Source organism: Tiliqua scincoides, chromosome 1 (genome assembly GCF_035046505.1).
Source record: "Tiliqua scincoides isolate rTilSci1 chromosome 1, rTilSci1.hap2, whole genome shotgun sequence".
Classification (NCBI taxonomy): Eukaryota; Metazoa; Chordata; class Lepidosauria; order Squamata; family Scincidae; genus Tiliqua; species Tiliqua scincoides.
Window position 1 is genome coordinate 159835096 of NC_089821.1, and position 21655 is coordinate 159856750.

At 42.7% G+C, this 21655-nt stretch overlaps 1 protein-coding gene across 4 annotated transcripts in view; it reads left to right on the top strand.

Moving 5' to 3' along the window:
• The first annotated feature begins 1982 nt into the window (after positions 1 to 1982).
• Positions 1983 to 21655, top strand: part of ROCK2 (Rho associated coiled-coil containing protein kinase 2) — a 113803-nt gene continuing 94130 nt past the window's right edge. For 2 of the 4 annotated variants that reach the window (XM_066612004.1, XM_066612011.1), the window contains exon 1: positions 2091 to 2336. In XM_066612004.1, coding sequence (XP_066468101.1) covers positions 2190 to 2336 — 147 coding nt within the window. In that variant the 5' untranslated portion in view covers positions 2091 to 2189. Of the gene's footprint in view, positions 2337 to 21655 lie in introns of all 4 variants that reach the window. The other 2 variants (XM_066612028.1, XM_066612020.1) reach the window with 2 other exon arrangements.

The window sequence follows — 21655 nt, forward strand, 5'->3', positions numbered from 1 at the left end:
CAATGACAATCCTTCAATCAGTCTTTCTTAAGATTCTTAGAAAGGCTTCACTCCAACCCCTTCCTTCACCAATGCAAAGTGATCACCTTTCTTTCACATGCTCAGGGGGAAAGGAAGGGTCACCTGGAGAGAGAAGGATTGATGGATTGTCAGCCAGCTGCCCCCTCTCTCTCTCTCTCATTAAGGAGGCTACTGTTAAAGGACTGTTCAGTTTTTTAACCTGATTTTAAAGGGGTGCATTTTTCCCCTTCTCCAGGGATCAGCGCATTCTTTGCAGGGGCCATTCGTGTTGAGTCAAATCCATGTATAAAAAGGCTGGACCTGTACTTAAATGTCTTCCTGTTCCCTGTGAGCAGGCCTCTGCACGCAGTGCATAGCCTTCTTGTAATTAATAAATTATTAATATGTAATAAATTGTATGTAATATAGTTTTAAATGTAGTAAGTAATACAGTGTTTAAATTAACCACATTAAGTCCATATACAAGTGTTCTAGCCTTTCTTGGATGTCCCACATTTTGGGGTGCTTTGTCCTCTTCTGAAGTTATGAAATCTGGTCACCCTGGAATTACTCCCAGGAAAGTATGGATAGGATTGCAGCCCAATTCTATGCATGTCTACTCAGGAGTAAGTCTCATTATAGTCAATGTGGGGCACAGGATTGTAGCCACAGGGCCCAATCCTATCCAATTTTTCAGCTCTGGTGTAGCTACACTGCAGCCTTTTGGTAAGGAAACAAATGTTCCCATACCTTGAGAAGGCCCCAGTGACTGCCCCTCCACTAAGGATGCAGCACCCACCCCACTGGCACAACTGCACCAGTACTGAAAACCTGGATAGGATTGGGCCCTCAGTCAGCTGGAGGAGGAGGAGCCATCCTCTCCAGTGATAGAGGGAGGTAGGGAGTCACCTTGTGATTTAAGCTGGCCTGAGGGCAGCTTCTCTGTGTAGCAGCCACAGGTAGATAGATGTATAAGGTGACTCCTCCTGGGCCATTCTAGGCACGAGGTGTGGGCGTAGGACAAGGTCTGAACAACACTAATGGCACACAAGGCAGTTCTGTTCACACAGAGCGAGTCAAGGGGGAGTGGAAGTGGGATGGGGAGGAAACCCTGCGCCATAGCTGAGCGAAAGGAGCCCCACTCTCACAAGCAATGCATTGCCTATTAAGGCTGCCATCCCATGCACACTTACCTAGGAGTAAGTCCTAGAAGTAAGGAAGGACTCTAACGGGACCTGCTTCCGAGTAGACATGCACAGGCTTGCACTCTAAGGCTGCAGTCCTAGGCACTGACACTTACCTGGGAGTAAGTCCCGCTGCCTCTAACGGGAACTACTTCCGAGTAGACATGCCTGGTGAGCGCTGAGAGCGAGTCAGCCTCCGAGAACAGTCCTTCTTCCTCCGGGGAAGCCCCACAGCCTGCCCTGGGGAGACGAGCCCCCCCACAGCCAGCCCCCCGCCTTCCTCCGCGGTGGCGGCCGCCCTCAGGCTGCGAGCGAGCGGGGCTCGGGGAGGGTGGAGGCTTGTGGGTAGCGGGAAGCCATCGCGGCAGCCCGGTGGCGACAGGGAGCCTCTGTGAGGCGGGGGGGGACCAGAAATCCCCCGGGACGGGCGCGCCCCTCAAGCACCCCGGAGGGAGGGGAGAGGCGAGGCGGCCCTCCCCACACTGGGGGAGGGCGGGAGGAAGCCCGGGACTGGCCCGCCGCAAGATGGCCGAGGCGGCGGCGTAGGCTCGCTCTGGCTCCTTTTCCCGCCCAGTGCAGGCGGCGGAGGAGGGCGACGCTTCCCGCGGCGGCTCCCTGGGCTGGCCGTCGCCGCCCACCTTCCTTTCCCCCCTTTCATGCCTGGGAAGGGGGGCGCCCAGCGGGCGGGTGGAGCAGCGGCAGCCGCAGCGCCCGCCCCACTCGGGAGGCGACGCGCAGCAGGAGGGCGGAGGGCCGCCGTTCCCCGAGCCCCCTCTCCAGCCTCCTGAGGCAGGCCCGGCCCGGCCCGGCCCTCCAGACCGGGGCTCAGCGGCCCTTTCCCAGCCGGTTCCTCAGCAGCCGCCCCGCAGGCCCTGAAGCGGGCGCTGTCGGCGGGAGGTAGCGCTCTGCCGCCGCGCTCTTCCCTCGCCCGCCGAGCCTGCCTCGGTGCCCGGGCGAGGAGAGCAGGAAGGGTCCGGGGGGCAGAGGCCCGCCCGGGGCGGGAGGATGAACCACCAGCAGCAGCAGCAGGAGGGGAAGGGGGTGAAAATGTCCGCCTCGGAGCAGGGACTCGGGCTCATCACGGGGCGCCAGAGGAAGTTGGAGTCCATGATCCGCGACCCCCGATCGCTCATCAACGTGGAAAGTTTGTTGGTGAGTTCCGCTGACTGATGGGGTGGTGCCTGGGCTGGGGATGGAGCTGAGTGAGCGGCCCTGCAACCCCGTCCTGGGCATGTCTACTCGGAAGCAAGTTCCGGTGGGTTCAGTGGGGTTTCCTGGGGGTTGCCAGAATTGCAGCCTTCCTTGCCTTGCAGCCCTGCATGTACTGGGAGAGGAGACAGTGAGCCCAAGCCTGTGCCTGTCTATTCAGAAGTAAGTCCCATTAGAGTCAATGGATCTTACTCCCTAGAAAGTGTGGATAGGAGGGCAGCCTCGCAGCCCAATCCTATGCCTGTCTACTCAGAAGTTCCATTGTAGTCGGTGAAGCTTACTCCCAGGAAAGTGTGGATAGAATTGCAGCCATAGAGCCCAAGCCTATGCCTGTCTACTCAGAAGTAAGTCCCATTAGAGTCAATGGAGCTTATTCCCAAAAAAGTATGGTTAGGATTGCAGCCATAGAGCCTAAGCCTGTGTGTGTCTACTCAGAAGTGAGTTCCATTAGAGTTAATGGGGCGTACGCCCAAGAATGTGTGGGTAGGACTGGGCTGTGAGAGAGTTCAACTCAGTTTTTAGTGGTTGGGAAAAAGGAGGGAACGGCTGGATGCCTTGGAATGGTGTTGGGAAGGAGTGGAGCTGCTCCCACTTTTGCTTTGATTTGAAAGGGAGAATGGAACCAGTACAACTTCTTGGTTGGTATGGATGGGATTTGGAAAGGGTATGTGTTTAAAAAAAACACACAAATTCCACCCTGTATAAAAACACACACACACAAATCCCACCCTGTATTCACTCCCCCACCCGAAAATTCTTAAGAGTGAGAGATTTTTTTGGTTGGACTTGGTTGGATGGAGGATGCAATTAAGTGAACACCCTTTTTGAGAGGGTGCTTAAGGGAACTTCGGAGAGCAGCTGACATGTTCAAAGATTACTGAAGATTTTATTTTTCTTGGAAAATTGTAGGGGAGCAGGAGAGAAAAATGTGTAATCAAGTGTGTAAGTAAGTTAGAAGCAGAGAAAATTGTCTATGCCAGGAGTGCCCAAACCCCGGCCCTGGGGCCACTTGCGGCCCTCCAGGACTCTCAATGCGGCCCTCAGGGAGCCCCCAGTCTCCATTGAGCCTCTGGCCCTCTGGAGATTTGTTGGAGCCCTCACTGGCCTGACGCAACTGCTCTCAGAGTGAGGACGACTGTTTGACCCTCGCATGAGCTGTAGGATGAGGGCTCTGTCCACTGCTTGCTGTTTCACTTCTGTGATGCAGTAGTGGCAGCAAAGGAAAGGCCAGCCTTACTTTGTGAAAGGCCTTTTATAGGTCTTGTGCTATTGCAAGACCTTCATTCATTCATATAAGTTCATCTTTAATATATTCATTTATGTAAACTTATGTGAATTTATTCAAATTTTAAATGTAAATTAATCCCCCCCCACACACACACAGTGTCAGAGAGATGATGTGGCCCTCCTGCCAAAAACTTTGGACACCCCTGGTCTATGCTATAAAACACATTTTGTATTCTCTCATGGTAGAGAGTGTAGACTTTCATACCATTCTTTGAGTATGTGTAGTGTGTGTGTGTGTGGGGAGTTCTAGTGGAACTTGCTTTGAGTGCACATAGAGTTGCCACCTTACATTCTGATTCTAAAGCATTGATCTTGAAAAATCCATTGAATGGATTGGAAACCATCAAATTTAAATCAATTAAGGTCAATATGTTAGTCCCTGTCAGTAACTTTTCAATGTCATCTTTGATCTTTTTGTCTTTGGTCCTGTAGTGAACTTGGTTTTCTGTTAATGGGAAACTAATATTTACTTTCTGCTTGCAAACACTCTGTAGAGTGTTCAGAAACTACAGACATGCTCAGGGAGGAAAAAGATCATGGGTAGGTAGTGGTGTAGTAGGAATGATTAACTTTGTTAGTTTCACAAATAAGATGAAGTGTCTCTTTTATGCATGTGTGTATGATGTAAAGTCTCTGATGTTAAAAATGAAAAGTTGGACTGAGATTTTCCTAGGTCTGCGTATGAGATTGTGAAGGGTACAATTGGATAGATGCATGTATAGAAAAATAACTTTTGGGATAGCAGAGATATTATGCTTACTCTTGGAGAGAGAGGAATGGGATTTTTGTTTCTGTTCCAAGAGTTTCCCCTGCAGGCATGGGGAGTGGGGGAGGGAAGAGAAGCAGCTGGAGTCATTTGCAAAAAATGACTCAGTCTTGCTTGGCCTTAGCGCAGGAACTGACTAAACAGTCTGTGTGTCTGTCTCTGCTGGAGAGTCTAAGGATCTATGCTTGTTAGAGACGCACCACGGCATCATGATGATATTAATGACACATGAAGTATTGCAGCATATTTCAATGGGCTATGCTTGCTTTCAGCAAAAAGAGCTCTTGACTCCAATGTCCATTTATAGGATTCTTGTGTTGTACTTCAAATAATGAAGCTTTTGGCCAAAAAGCAGTTAACTATAATGCAGCAGTTAAACACAATGTTCAGATATAAATAATTTTGGGCTGAAGTGCTCCTCCCCCCCACAACACCTAACTTCTTTTACAATTTATTAGATTGTTGGGCTGTTGTAAAAATGGGCCTATGCAGTTGCATTCAAGGGAAGTTCTTTCAGCAAAAGAAAAGTTAACTTGCAGCCTACCACTAATTTATGTGCATGAATATGTCATGTAATTGTACTGTAGGAACTGTTTAGGTAAGGGGTTCTTCTGCAACCAGAAAGGACCGAACCCCTGTCATTCTTTGGTAGGATAGGATACAACCAATACTGTGTATTTATCTGATTTCAGCAGTTATCACTAAGTAATGAGATTCAGTGAGTATGCCTTCCTGTATCCTGCTTGTGTTTGTGATGTTGAATGGTCCCTGTCCCAGTAAAATATTCAAACTAGAGATTTTTGTTTGTAATGACTGTTCTTTGGATGAACAAGATGCTGATACCTTCAGGTTAAACATTTGAGACTTGGATATGTTCCATTATTTTGGTGGAACATTCAAGCAGGTGCATTAGGATTGCAGTGTTGTACACAGAAAAATAGTCACTTTAAGACAACCGTACTAAATACATAATAACAGTTATTATGTATCTTAACAGATACCTGATATGGTATGAGACTAGAAATTGAATAAAATTACCTGTATTATAAACTGCAGTTGATAAAGTTGCAACTAAATTGCAACACCAAGTTGTATTCCTTGTCTAAAATAGGAAACATCTCTCTTAAAGTGAATGTCAAATGATATTTGAAGTATATTTTCAGACTTTCCCCCTAACTTTTATTACGTTTGAGCACTTTTGAAATCCCATATAATATTACACACACGTACAGTATTTCCCATTGAAATAAATCGGACTTAATGTGCATAATTAGAAATGCAGTTATGTTAATTAACATTCCCAGTTTTAAAAAACACTTAGTCTAGGCAAGGATCTAGGGTCTATTATCTGTGCTAATAAAGGTTTACTTACTTACCAACCATGTTTTAATCTCGCCATTCTGCCCTAAGGGAACTGATTTAAATAGAACTGTAACAGAGACAACTTATTAATAGCAGAAAACCAAATTAACATTTGTTGTAATGAAACCATGAAACCTCTAAACATTGTACTATTGTGCTATTGTATCTGATGATAGTGTACAGTATTTATATATTGGTATGTGACTGCTGAACAGTAGGATGTCTAGTATCTGTATCCCGCTTCTCAAAGTGGCTAGTACTTCTAGGATTTTGTCCAAGATAAACCCAGCCATGGCAAAATTTCATTAAATGAAATTAAACAAAGGGCATATAGCTACTATAAAAGACAAAAGTCACTTTTGGGTGCAGTTATGGCAATGATGTAATGTGTGTGTATATGCACTACTGAAGCATATGTCTAAACCCATCTCCTGAAAAGAAGTGAGGGCTCCTCAACTTAGTCTTTCAGCTAGACCTGTGATGAAAAACTAGATTGTGATTGCAGATTCAACAACACTCCCCTCAGGAAACAATGTCATTTTTACTACTTGACTGTGATTATTATATCATAGTTGGGCTAGTCAATTGACCAAAGTTCTGTAGATGTTGTACAAGTTGAAACCTAAGTTTTACTTCTGTTAGTAGTTTGTATAATGATGGGTATTTATGTGATTGCAACTACTATCTTTATTTTATAGTTAAATGCAATTCAGTTTTATTCTTACTAACATGCAACAACACTGACTGCTGTAAGAAGTCATTTCTGCAGAAGCACTGGCCTTTGGCGCAGCATATGTATATTGAAGATGTGTCATGTATTGGGAATTGTGAAGGATGAGTTCTTTTGTCTATAGTTATCTCCTTAGTGAAATAAGTGTTATCAGTTTTCTCCAGCTGTCCTAACAGGATCCAGTTCTCATGTGTTTGCATTTTTGTCCTGAGCCCTAAGAGAGCTAAGAAGAATAAAGAACTGGTATGTGAGCACATTAATATTCTGCATTTCACTTGCATTTTTTAATGGGAAAGTAACTCACTGTTTATGAATATATCAGGATGATAAAATACCTACATAAGTTTGGCCTTTTACAACACAGTGGATGCTGAATGTGTGTAGCCAGGTGTTCATGACAATGTACTTTTGTAAATATGTTGTAGTTTGAAAGTTACAATATGTTGAAATAGGTTTTGCCACTTTTAGGGCTAGTGCAGATGTAACAGTTCAGGCACTTATCTAAGATTGAGTGATTTGAAGTGGGTTACGAACTGATCTCTGTACCTTTGTGTATGATGCTCTGTGTAGTGATCTGTGGTTAAAATATTAAAGTACTTAATAAATGAGTGTTGAACCTTGCTTCTTGCAAGGAAAGATGAGATGTTCATTTTCAAATCATAAAAGGCCAGTATAGTGTCACTTAGGGATAAATATGCTGTTTTGGCAAAAGAAGGCGTAATTTGAATCGGATAAACAAGGATTTCAGTGCTTAGTGCATATAACAATGTGATATACATAGATCTCTTTAAGTGACTTCAGAATTTTGTATCACCCATACAAGGTTCATTTTCCCTAGTATTGAGACTTCTAGGAGAGTTTAATAGTTACATCTTGCCTACCTCATTTCACTTGTATGGCAGATCAGTGGATAGGAGTGTGTTGATTCGATGTTAAGAAGTAAGTAAGTAGGTGTGCTTTTTTTGTGGGAGTTGTGGGAATTGGACCTTTCTGTCACCTCAGATGCTTTAGCAGGAGCCATGTTTGCACTTTTGTGTTTGAGCATCATCTTCCACAGATGACAGGTAAACAAAGAACTTGGCTTCAGCCAGCTCATTGGACTGTGAAGCCAACCTGATATCCAGGGGTGGGAAATCCTGGGGCTTGGTTGACTCGTCCAGTACCCAATCCCACAGCTGAAGCCTAATTATTAATGTCCACAGGTTATAAAAAACTGGGTCATGCAGTTCTCTTCTCATTTGCCTAAGTCCAGCAGGAGAAGCTGATGCTTCATGGTTGCTTGTCTGCCCATCCTGTCAGAGTGTGAGTAGGTAGGGTAGGAGAAGTGTCCAGAAAAGTTGCATCAACTTTTGTTTTCTGTCTCCAGTGACTCAGCAACATGCAAACAAAATACTTCCCACCAATAGTCTTGCATGGTGTAAAAAACGAAATGAAACACTTGTAAAGCAATCAGATATACATTGATTGAATTTGCTTTCTGTTGTATATTGATGCATTTAATGCATTTACAGATATACATTGATATACATTGATGCATTTGAATTTGAATTCAAATGCATTTGAATTTGCTTTCTGTTACTTATGTGTTTTTTCTGAGCACTGGATTAGGGTGTTAATTAAAATAAAAGCAAGATTAGGCACGGAGTCTGAAGTAACATTTATAAGTTAAGGGTGAACTTCTGAATCAGTAGTCAAATGACCATTTAAATGCCTCAGTAACTATACATGTGTATTAGCGTGATGAAATTACTGCCACATCAATGGAACTTATAGATTATTGACTCTTTTCTGTTTATCCTACTATTTGTACAATGGGTGAATGAATATGACTCTGACATGACAGCAGGAGGGTGCTGACAGTTTAGTTTCATGTTGTGTTGATTTATTTAAGTAGTTCACACCTTTCTGTTCTCCTGGGAACTACATACATATGATTATTATGAATGTAATTTTGAGCTACACCTTTACTAATATTCTATATCAGCGGTTCTTAAACTCCCAGGGAACTCAAGAACTGCTGTAAGTGTGTGCAGGGGAGTGGGGAAGGGGACAGGGGTGGAAGGAAGGGGCTGAGGGTTGTGCAGGGGCTGGCATGCACTTACCAGTCCTGCAGCAGCTTCCTGGGGGTGCGGGAAGACCTGTGCGACCCTCTGCAGGGCTCCCCAAACATCAGAAAATGAAAGTGGAGCGATCGCACCCCACCTTTGTTTTGTGATTGCAAACCGGGTCCTGGGTATAGTGTTGCTGCCTGTCCCCTACCCCAGTTTGAGAACCACTCTTCTATATGCTTGAAAAGACACCATACAAGTAAGGAGAGTAGCAAGAAGCAGTTATCTGTATTCTTGAATATCGGTGCCTGGACAATGTTGGTGCCTGGACATTGGAATTGTACAGAGTCAAATATTGTAAAACCATTTTGTATGAACTCCTTTTCAAGGGTTCTATAGAAAGTGCTGATGTGGAGAATCTTAATTTTGAGGTGTACCTTTTTACTAATCACAGGTGGTAGTTTAATTGTAATTACAGTATAATTGTGTTTGGATACTTTTATTTTTTTAAGTCTGCAAAAGTCACTATTATGTCATAGGAATGATAATAGATCTTGCTGTAAAACCATCATTTATGACCCAATCCTACCCAAAGGCAGCACAGCTCTTGCGTGCATTGCCCAGGAGGCTGCCAATGTGAAAGTGCTGTAAAGCACTTCATGGTGACCAGAACAAGGGAGGCACCAGCACAGAGGCTAGTGCAGGCAGTCTTTGAACCTACACGCTGGTTGGAGGAACCCGGGAGCTGTCACCAGTAAGTCTCCCACTGAACAGTGTGGGAGAGTTCTGGGGCGGGGAGGGGGTGAAACTTGGTAGGGGAGAGCAAGGAGGAGGGTGGTTCTGGCCTGGGATGGGGTGGGGTTAGCAGAGGCTGCTGCCGGATCCTATCTCCTGTCCCAGTCCTGAAAGCCCTGCATTGGGCTATTTGGTTTTGTGCCAACAATTGAGCTGATCCAGATCCAAGTAGACTCGTAGAGGCTTACAGTGTAAGGGAACAAATTTTCCTTTTCCTGAGGAGACCTCCTGTTGCCTCCCTGGTCATGAACGATATAGCGGTGGCTGTTTTGGCTCTGTTAAATCACTGTGCAGGCAGCCCCAATAGGATTGGTCTGTTAACCTCTTCTGGAATCAGTCTAGAATTAACAGATGTTCCTTATTTGAAGGAAATGTTCCTTCTTCTGATGCAGGGGTGCCCAAACATTTTGGCGGGGGGGGGGCACATCATCTCTCTGACAGTGTGGTGGGGGCTGGGGAAAAATTAATTTACATTTAAAATTTGAATAAATTTACACAAATGAATTTACTAGAGATGGAACTTATATGAATGAATGAAGGTCTTGGCAGTAGCTCAAGGTCTATAAAAGCCCTTGCACAAAGTAAGTCCAGCCTTTCCTTTGCTGTCACTGCTGCATCACAGATGCGAAACAGCAAGTAGCAGAGGGAGCCCTCATTCCACAGCTCAGGTGAAAGGTTGAACAGTTGTCCTCATGCTGAAAGCAGTTGTGTCGGGCCAGCACGGGTTCCAGCAAATTTCCAGAGGGCCAGAGGCTTATTGCAGACTGGGAGCTCCCCACGGGCCTGACTGGAAACCCCCGAGGGCTACAAGTGGCCCCCGGGCCAGTATTTGGGCACCCCTGTTCTGAGGGAAGGTGTTGCTATACAGCAAAGTAAAACTTTTTGTCTAGGAAATGCATCAACTTTAAAACACTTGAGAGTTGATAACGTGCAATCAGGAACCTTCTTCTATTGGATTTGGCCACTATCATTTTGCTTGTTCTTGACTGAATTACATAGCCAACGCTTAAATTGCATTTTATCAAAACTTTATTGCATAATCTTATTGCATTTTTGCGTTATGGATGGTCTAGTGTCAAGCAAAATTTGTTACCTAATTCTCAATGTGTTCTTCCACACATAAGTTGTGACTGTTTGAAGGATGTATTTTGTAGTCCATGTAACATGTGAATCTTCTGTCGCAAATAACAGCTGGCAACAATTCCCAGGATTGTGATGACTGGAAAAAGTGTACTGTGATTCTAGAAATCACTGCCATCTGTTACTTGTGATTGTTGATTCACATTTTGTTTGTCCATGCAAGTACATTCCCAGTAGCTGTTTTTCATATCTGGCAACCCTTAGCTTTCAGAAAAATCAGTGAGGTTCTTTTTAAGTTATAGAATATTGATATCTTGTTGTAACTCATGGGTAAATGACGATTTTTGTTCCAATCAATCCTTGTGCTGCATAGAAAGGATATTGACTGTTAGGCAATATTCAAACTATGGGACTTCTTCCAACTGCAGTTGGAAGAAGTCTGAGAGAATCCAAAAGCCTTATTTGTTCATTCTGCTTCAGGATGTGCCTTTTTTTTCCTCTCTGCCCCCCTCCCTCCCCTCTTGCTCATTCCTGATTCTTATGGCAGAAAACACTAATAAACTGCTTGTAGCCGCCTTCTTTTTTCCTCTGGAAATAATTTTTCCTTTTTTAAGTAAATCAGATATGAGTCTATGATGTTGGCTTTCTCTAGGAAATTAATTGTATTTTAAAAGATAACTTGTATAATCTAAGTGAACACTACTATTTTTATGCAGGTCAGAAAATTTTGATAGCATTGAAATATTAGAAAGCTGTTAAAACTGTGAAGATATGGTAGTTTTAGTAAGTGTTCTCTATTTGTATGTTTTAAAATATGGAGTTCATTTAAAAGCAATATAAAGTTACACTATAAAAAATCTGCTTGGTTTTAGTTGAGAGGTGCTATTTATTGAATTTCAAGCTAGGTGTATTGGTTCTTTCCTGCCTGGGATCCAGTTCTCACAGCCATTTCTTTGCTTTCTTTCTTCCCTGCATGGACTTTTTCTCCTTCCCTCTTCTACAAGTAGAGCAGTGTTTTTCAGAATGTGGGTCGGGACCCACTAGGTGGCTAGTGAGTCAATTTCAGGTGAATCCCCATTCATTTCAATATTTTATTTTTAATATATTAGACCTGATGCTCCCATGGTATATGACTGCATTTGGAGAAATTTTACAGACCTGTAACTATGTATATTCTTTTAACAATGATAGTAAATGATACTTACTCCTGGGTAAGTGTGGGTAGGATTGTGAAAAATTTCCTTGCTTGATGATGTCACTTCTGGCCATGACATCACTTCCAGTGGGTCCTGACAGATTCTTATTCTAAAAAGCGGGTCCTGGTGTTAAATGTGTGAGAACCACTGCTCCAGATACTGGATGCCAGACTCATGAACCAAACACGACAGGATTGCAGTGCTCCAGTACAGCCCCTACATGTTAAGGCAGGTCTTTTACTCTCCATCAGTCAATGTCATTCTAGCACAACAGAGAACAGTTACCCACACAGACTCAGAAGACTATACTAATTTGCCTTTTAATATTCTTAACAAAGATGAAAAGACAACTGCTCTAGAAAAGTGATTCCATTCAATTACAATTTGTGCTCCATAAAAATACCTTTATCCATCACTGAACCAAAATCTATGCCCCTTGACTTCTGAACTTAGCAATGCCACATACATATGCTGTGTGAAAGAATGCAGATGCAGAAAGGGCAATCGCTACCCAAAAGATTCTTCAATTTACATACAACCTACAATAAATTGTAACCTACACTGAATAAAGAGGAAACATAAATACATTATTTTCATTAATTTGCTTGACTTAACAATTCATTAGGTATATATTTAAAATTTGGGTATTATTTATTGAAAGAATTGTGCCCTGAGAAAAGCATTTGGAATGCCATTGGTCACAACATTTTACGTGGTTATCCATACATGCTATTTAAATGATGAGAAAAAATATACTGATTACATATTCTCACAATATCTTGGTACTGCAAAACCATAACGATGCACAATGACTGAGTGATACATCTGTTAAAGCAAAAACTTGCATAATAACAGGAACCCCATAAGCTTCTACTGAGGAACAAATTCAAGGGGCACTTTATATGCAAGAGCCCTTCTGTGTAGGAAATGGCATGCAACCTGTATGTTGATCAAACATGCCTGCATCCTACTCCCTTCTGATGGATCATGTCCCTCATAAGATTTCCATGAAGAAATCATGTGACTTCTGAAGTAGTCACAAGAAACTACACAATTAGTAGGCTGCTTTAAATCTGAGCATATTTTGGTGTCAGAAGACAGCTCTCACAGGGCGCAATCCTAACCCCTTATGTCAGTGCTTTCCAGCACTGATATAAGGGCAGTGCTGCTCCGAGGTAAGGGAATAAACATTCCCTGACTTTGAGGAGGCCTCCGTGAGTGACACCCAACTGCAGGATGCAGCACACGTCCCATTGGCACTGCTAAACCAGTGCTGGAAAGCACTGACATAAGTGGTTAGGATTGCGCCCATGGTTGTTCAATGCTAAGTTGCAAAAAGAAAAGTGGTTAACCTGAAACAGATTGCTAAAAGCTGAAAACAGAATTTATCCTAAATGTAATATAAATAGTAGCTTGTTCAAAGTACAGATCCATAACATTTCTTCAAATGCAGTCACATACCATGGTAGCATCAAGTCTAATATATTAAAAGTATTGAAATGAATGGGGACCCACCTGAAATTGGCTTGCGACCCACTTTGTGGGTCCTGACCCATAATTTGAGAAACACTGATCTATTCTAGAGGCTTCTTTGACCACCTTTCATGAAACTCCTTAATGATTTTAACATGTACTGTATCTTTTTGGTTGGACCATCTTGAGTAGCTTATTAAATTTAGAAATGGAATCAGTTTGGACAGTTTTATAACAGAATAATGGTTTCCATTAAGGTAGTAAATTGCCACACTGCATATTCTTTGGTCTCGGGAATATAATATTGTCACCCCCTCCCCAGAATACTGTTAGCATTAAATTGACATACAAAGCCTCAAGACTGAAAGTGCATGTGTTGTAGAATTTCAAGACTGCTTGCATGTTCTGTTAATTGGTAGCAAAAGAGGTTCCTGAGTCTCATGTAGATTTTTGCTGAGTGGATAACACAGACAACATGCTGGTTGGAAAACAAGACAATGTTTATGTAACCCTTTTCAGGTTGAGCCTTGTCAGGAAATGCAGTGCTGTGAATGTCCTTTTTTTTCTGTTGGGTGCGAACTAATTACAGTTCCTTGCAGTGTGGAATATTAAATGGCTTCTGTAAATTCTTTTTTTACTTCTATCTTTTTGCAAGGGGGTGTGTGTGTGTGTGTGTGTAAAAAGCTTCTAGGCTACACTGAGAAACCATTTATATAACAGGTGGCCCTGATCCATGCAAATAGTTTCTCATGTGAGCAGCATACTCATGAACTGTGTAATGTGAGGTAAGAATGCATACAGAAGATTGGTGAGCAGGGCATTTATCGTTCCAAGAACAGAATTTTACTGGAATTGTAAGCTACTTTAGTGATTCCTTTATTAAAGAAAAAAAGGGGTCTATAAACTGTTTAAATATGTAACTTACAGCAGTGGCTACTGACTCAGTGATTCATAAGCTTGCCTGTTGTTACTTAATAATAAGTACAAGGGGTTATGCAGCAAAACTGCATTTTTTTGAAATTTCTTTTAGATCTCCTTTTAGAAACACTTTTTAGGTGTTCCTCAACCAGTGGTACCTCAGCATGGTATCTGGAGGTACTCGTAGGACATGCAAACCCTCATTGTCTGGCAGTGAGACCAGCAACGCAATGTGATAAGAAGCAGTAGAAGGCCGAGCTTGGTGGGCAGAGCTCCAGTGCGTGCTTTTCACACACTCGAAAAAACCCTTCTGTTTGCCCTGAAACTCCTCCTGGGGTTTTTCTTGTTGCATCTGACCTTCCAGTCTGGAAGTAACTGGTGGTGACATCATCATCAGTTACTTCTAGTGGTACTTTCAATGGGTGGTAGATGTGAAGTGGTAATAGCAGTGGACAGAGGTTCAGAAACACTGTTGTAGATTATGATACTGAACAGCTGAAGACTCATATCACAGGTGGACTAGTTGTTCAGAATGACAGACACTGCTGCAGAAGTATCCTGAACAGGAAGACAAGGGGCTGTATGTTTTGTTGCATTATTCAACACAGTCCACATATTGCTTCTAAAAATGTGTTTGCGACACTGTCACAAACATGCCATACGGCCTGTTTGTGGCCCTCCGCGCCAGTGCTAGTTCAGCGCTGGCTGGTGCTGGGCTAGCAGCGGTGGAACACTGGTGCTCCACCACTCAGTGATCGTGCAGACCGCCAGGCAGTGGAGAGGTAGGTGGGAGCATGGGGGGAGACGGGAAGTAGGCATTCTGGGGCAGGGAGGAGGTATACCGGGGGAGGGAGGGCAGTGGGACCAGTGGAGCTTTGCTTCTCCGTAGACTTTTAATTCTATGCTGACCCTTGGGTTGCTGTAGAATAGAGTAGCCCTTTTGCAGGGCTACGCGCCTTACCTGGGGGAAGGCGACAAAAGTCCCTTTCTTCTGAGGAGCTGCCAGCACTGTCTGCTGAGTGCATAGGATGCAGCAGCAACCATTTTTGATGCTGCTGTAGCCCCGCGTGCTGGGAAGCTCAGGATTGGGCTGCCCGTCTCTGAATTATAGCCGAAACAGGAAAGGAAATGTGCTTAAGTGATGACTAGTCAAGCAAAAGACTCTAAGTGACATGTTTTTGTAGAGCAAGAAGGTAGATTTTTTTTAATATGCTATAAGGCAAGGCATTTAAAAGTAAGAAAACTTATTTCAGTGGGACTTAATATCAAGAAAATCAGTACATCTTCTGAGAAAACTGTTAGGATTGGGTATAAGACTTTTAAAGCTTAATATAAAAGTTGATTAGTTAGATGTCCACAACCATAAATGTATCTGTAAAAGCATCATGATGGAGATTGGTGTGTGTGTGTGTGTGTGTGTGTGTGTGTGTGAGAGAGAGAGAGAGAGAGAGAGAGAGAGAGAGAGAGAGACTGATTGGGCTGTGTCAAAAGTGTTGGTATGACAAGCTTCCTTTTTGGAATTTGAAGCATGAGTTAACTTTGTTCTGTATCTAATTCAAAAAATATTTTCCATTGCGTAGCTCTATTTCTGAAAGGTTGGGAACTTCAGGCTCGTTTCCTAGTATGTTAAAAGTTTTGGGAAGAAATCTCCATGGTGCTCTGAGTTTGAAAACTGCTAGCAATTTATCAGAGATTTCTCTATTTAAAAGTACTGTATTCAAGATACCAGATTCCATTTATGAAAGTTTGAACGTTCAGGGCTTTATTCAGAAATGTTTAAAAGTTCTCATCTGGTGTCATGTTTGTAGTAAATGCTGCATTTTATTCCAAGAACAGTGCTGTTTTCAGAGGGAGTCTTAATTTTTGTTTTGTTGATGGAAAAATATGGTGTAAAGGGACTTTGGTACTTAATGAATACCCAAGCTGCATTACTAAATAAAGCTTTGTTGTACTTCTGACATCACCAACCAGTTTGAAATTACTTTTGCTTTACAGAATCTGCTGCGTTGATTCATTCACATAGCCATTGCTGTCATGTCATATTTTTGTTAATTCTCAACGCTCTTGGCACTTTTGGATCTTAAGTTCATTTTTCTCTCTAGCTGGATGTGCTTGTCTGATTTAAAATGGTCTTATAAATTTCATCTTAGAATGTTCATATCAAGGGTCACATGCTTATCCTGAATTTGTTAAGCATGGTTGCATCCATTTAAGCTAGGGTTCATTTCCTATCCCTGTACGTACAGTAGAATAGTCCCAGCTTCTTCCATTATATATGAAGCAGGGATATATCTTGCTGTGCCTGGTAAAAATAAAGCATTAACATATAAAAGGAATATACCCCTTTTCCTCTAAGAGACTTTCTGTTCAGAAACATTTTCAATGCAGCAAGGTCATTTGACCTATTCCAGGCAATTTGACATGTTCTTTTTCAAAGGTAAGTATACTCTGAGAACTAATGCGCACATTCAGTAGTACACAGTCTACAGTCCTTGATGGCAGTGAATCCTGAGATGGTCTTGTGGGATTACATTTTCAATTTTTCTCCATGTTAAATCTTGTGCAAGACTGTGTTGTTTGCCCCATCCCATGCCCTTATGGAGTCTCCCAACCTTTGACTTGTCAGCAGGTACAGGGGACTGTTTTAGTGATGAGGGGCCAGGAACGCTCTATTGCATGAGTGAATTTCCACTTGCATATCTTAAGATCTGAGCCATAGATAACTAATTTGCAATTTGCAATTGCTTTATGAAATGCTATAATAGTTGCTTGAAATCTGCAAGAAACCGTGCTAATATTGTCTGTATTTCCTCTCTCTGTTTTCCCTCAATTTATCAACAGGGGAATAGTTGTAAATACTATCAAAGATGTTCAACCCGGGACTGGGCCAAATCTGGCCGAGTATTTCTTTGTGTTCTCTGTGCAGTTCCATAAATGAGTTCTATCCCTGCTTTGAGGCAGACAGGCTGGATGCGGCCCGCAGAAGCTTTTTATATGGCGCTCAGGCTTTCAGCTGCTGTGTAGTGCTGAGGTGTTCATGTAGGGCAGCCTACATGAAAATTGGGCTCTCCCATATCTTGAGGTACGATCAAGATTTGTATGTTTTCTCTTTTGTAATTTGCAGCTAATGAGTTCCTAAGTGAGAAAAAAAGTGTTTTTTGTTATGACTTGTTTAAGGGGCCTAATGACATCACTTCCGGCCCTCAGCAGGCATCATGACTGCTATGTGGCCCTCTGTATGAAATGAGTTTGACACCCCTGTTCTAGAGCTCTAGCTAGGGAGGTGGAGCTTGTACCCCCTATCCAAGCAGAGACTTGGAATGTCTCCTCAGGTCTTGTGGGATGGGACAAATGACACTTTGCTCAGTGTTCTTAAACTATTAAGCCTCCCAACCTAGAGTGGAGCATTTCCCTAGCACTCTGAAGAAATACCCAAACTGAGCCTATGCACTCTTGTAACTCAGGAAATTTTTCTAGTGGTTGTAATGCCTTACCAAAGCATAAACTGAGCGCTTTTTGCAGCACAATGTCCCTTGCAGGGTACGTGCATAAGGGCAAGGTTGTCTTCTGTCCAGACTTTGCTTTTTTCCATCATGGGATTAATCATCCAGTATGTCCTCCTTGCTCCTCTCTTCCCAATCACTAGGATGACCAGGAACATGCTGTATATTTTAGATGTATAGGAACCTTCATCTGGATTGGACAATGCACTTTGAAAAGGACAGCAATGTCTTTTTGTGCTATGGTGCACCAAAATGTTGTTATATGTGACTATTCCAACAATTGCTATCCTGTGAACTAGCTAAGCAGGCCATTCTGACTGTCATAGAGTGTCATTGCCTTGGAAACATGACCACCTCCTGCATTCTCTAGAGATGTTTGTTATGGGTTTGTATGAAGCTGCCCCATGGCCTTACCCTTTATCTATGCAGGGGTACATGCAGCTTTTGGAAGGAAATTTCTGTGTATCATGCTTTTCTTCAACAGGACACCAGCACCTTCTTCCAAGTGTATATGCTAGGTCAGTGTTTCTCAAACTGTGTGTCATGCAGGGCCTGCTCCGATGGCACAGCTGGATTGGGAGGGGGTAGTTAGGATTGGGCTGTCCATTACCCAGGTCAGATCTCTTAGGACAGTGTTTCTCAAATTGTGGGTAAGGATCCACTAGGTGGGTCACGAGCCAATTTCATGTAGGGTCCCTGTCCCGTCCAAATATTCCAACTCTCTTCTAATGCCTGCTTTTTGGCTAATTAATACTCTTTTAATGTTTTTATCTGCTATTTGTCTTAATTTATGTTTTTAAATGTGTTGTTTATATGTTGTTAGCTGCCCTGGGTCCCTTTAGGGAGAAGGGCGGGATATAAATAAAGTTGTTAATAATAATAATAATAATTATTATTATTATTATTATTTCCCCCCCAAGAACAGCAGCTGTGGTATGCAAAAAAATGAACATAGAACTTCTTATCTATAGCAATTAACCAAATTTATTGCTATAAACACAAATACTCCCTGCATTTCCTCTTGTCCAGAGGCTTCCCCCTCCCCAAAACTCCACTTAACTTAGTGGGTAAAGGTCTGAAGCCTCCAGTCCAAGTCCAGTGTCCAGAGCGTAGTCCAGTCTTCCCAGTCCAATCTTCTGCAGCGGAGTCCTCTGTATCCTCCCCAGCAGAGTCCTGGCAGTACCCTTCTCCCGTAGGTCGTGGTCTGTCCATGTCCTGTAGGTCTGGGTGTCCCTCTTGTTCAAGTCGCCCTGGGCTTCTTCTGAAGCTGCCTTTTATCCTTGGATGTCCCATAATCCAAAATGCAGCTCAGCTGTGAGCTACCTAGTTAGCCCCTTGTTAAGTCCAAGTTAGGCTCAGGTGAGCCATCTCTTCAGTTCATGTCCATTCAAAGTCCCATCAAGGTCAAATGCAGCTCAGGTGTCCATCAGACAGTCTCCATTGGCCTTGATTGATTACAGCTGTGGAGCTAGCCCTTCCCTTCCCAGAGCTGTCAAGCAGCTGTCAAAACATGAATCACTGTGAATACCACATCATCCACCTGATGATCTTCTGAGCTTCCATTACAGTCCCCATTCATTTCAATATTCTATTTTTAATATATTAGACTTGATGCTACCATGGTATGTGACTACGTTTGGGAAAATGTTACTGACCTGTACTTTTAACAAGCTACTATGTATATTCTTTTAACAATGATGGTAAATGAGACTTATTCCTGGGTAAGGGTGGGTAGGATTGTGAGAAATTTCTCTGCTTGATGATGTAACTTTTGGTCATGACGTCATTTCTGGTGGGTCCTGGCAGATTCTCATTCTAAAAAGTGGGTCCTGGTGCTAAATGTGTGAGAACCCCTGTGCTAGGTAGTCACCCATGGTTAGAGATACCTTTGCCATCATGAAGAAAACCAGGTGGTATGACTTCAACTGGAGTTTTTATTTAAATAGCTACCTGTGCACTCTGATGGCTTTCCTTGCTTCAGGGAACTCACAGATTTCTGCTGGCTTCTTTTTGCAAGGGTGCAAAGAAACTGAGACAGAAGGCATTTGTCTTGCCCCTTGACAGGCACAGGCACTCCAAACTTCTTAGAGGAAGAGGATCTAAAGATCAGCTACCTGACTAAAACTCTAGTCTATTCCTGGAGTTGATTCTGCACAAGTGCAGAATCTATATTGAAGACTGAACATCTTACCATGTTAAGCAACCTGCTTTTCTTTCCACATAGAGCAGCTCAACCCATTAGGGAGTGATGAGAGTACAGTACCTCAGTGTTAGGCACTTTCTGGATCATGTTTGTTACCCGAAATAAGAATGCATTAATCAAGCCATCAGCCTCATTCATTGTGCTCTCTAGTCAGTAACCTGTATATAACAGCATTTCAATTATATAGATTTAAAACTGCTTCTCCTTTTTTTAGTATGAACTTAACAGCAAAGCATGCATACAGCAGAATGTCGTAACATTTGCAGTTCAGAAGAATTTCATAATGTTCCTTTGTAATAATCTTTGTAATGTAGTAATATTTCTTTGTTGGAGTGGCTTCTTAATTTTATGGAATTAAGTAGAAAGAAATGCTAATACTTTGGAGGAATGTAAGAGGTTATAATTGCCCTTATTTAGTTCCATCCTTATACATGGCACTTTACATACAGTAAAAAGACAGGTTCCTACCCCTAGGGAATTAAAATTTGGAAATTGGCAAACTATGAACAATGGAGGCAGGGTAAACAGGAGAAGTATATATTATTGTTTAAATTATACATACAGTACTTAACAATATGGGATAGGGATTAAGGCATAGTGCCAACTGCTTCACAGAAAAGGTGACTTGCAAATTTTATAGTATGAAATACGTGAGACAGATTTTTAAAGAGACTTGAGTCTTTTTAATAAAAATCAAAGTTTTGAATCTTCAGCAAGTTGATGAGATAGATATGTTTCCAAAGCAGTATGGGTTGTATTTTCAGATTGTGTGTCAGTTCAAAGAGAGATTAATATTCTTAGAAATCCTATTTAAGTATCGAACTAGATGGTTTCCAGTGAGGATACCTTCCTTATGAGGAAAGGCTACGGCGTTTGGGCCTCTTCAGCCTAGAAAAGAGACGCTTGAGGGGGGACATGATTGAGACATACAAAATTATGCAGGGGATGGACAGAGTAGATAGGGAGATGCTCTTTACACTCTCACATAATACCAGAACCAGGGGACATCCACTAAAATTGAGTGTTGGGCGGGTTAGGACAGACAAAAGAAAATATTTCTTTACTCAGCGTGTGGTCGGTCTGTGGAACTCCTTGCCACAGGATGTGGTGCTGGCGTCTAGCCTAGACGCCTTTAAAAGGGGATTGGACGAGTTTCTGGAGGAAAAATCCATTATGGGGTACAAGCCATGATGTGTATGCGCAACCTCCTGATTTTAGGAATGGGTTAAGTCAGAATGCCAGATGTAGGGGAGAGCACCAGGACGAGGTCTCTTGTTATCTGGTGTGCTCCCTGGGGCATTTGGTGGGCCGCTGTGAGATACAGGAAGCTGGACTAGATGGGCCTATGGCCTGATCCAGTGGGGCTGTTCTTATGTTCTTATGTTCTTATGATACGAGGTCAAAAATACCAGATTGCATATAATGCTGCTAACATATGCTATGACATCTCAAATACCAGGGTATACCTATTGTCATATTTTTAGCACCGATGAGTACATTGATTTTATATATAGTAGTAAGCTCAGCTTTAATTTTGTAAGCATCAATGTGCTCTTGGCTCCTTATGCAAATACCTTGTTCCTCAGTCCCAGAATGGTTTAAGTGTGCAAAGCTGCTACTTTCATACCCTTCCAAATGACCTGGTCATGTTCTCATTGCAACTTCTCCTTGTTCTTTCACTTTTTCTTTAAAAAAAGTGCCAGTTGGGTAAGAGAAGCATTATGGGAAATAATTATATAAGTATTAAAGAATACCCTGCTTGCTTCAGAATTACTGTGCGCAGAATTTCTTTAACAAATACTATAAGGCAGAAGCTCCCAAACTAGGGCATTGCAATGCCCCAACCAGGGAAGTTCTGTCTTTGCCCCCCTTAAAGGGCAGGGCAGTGGCAAAGGCAGCTA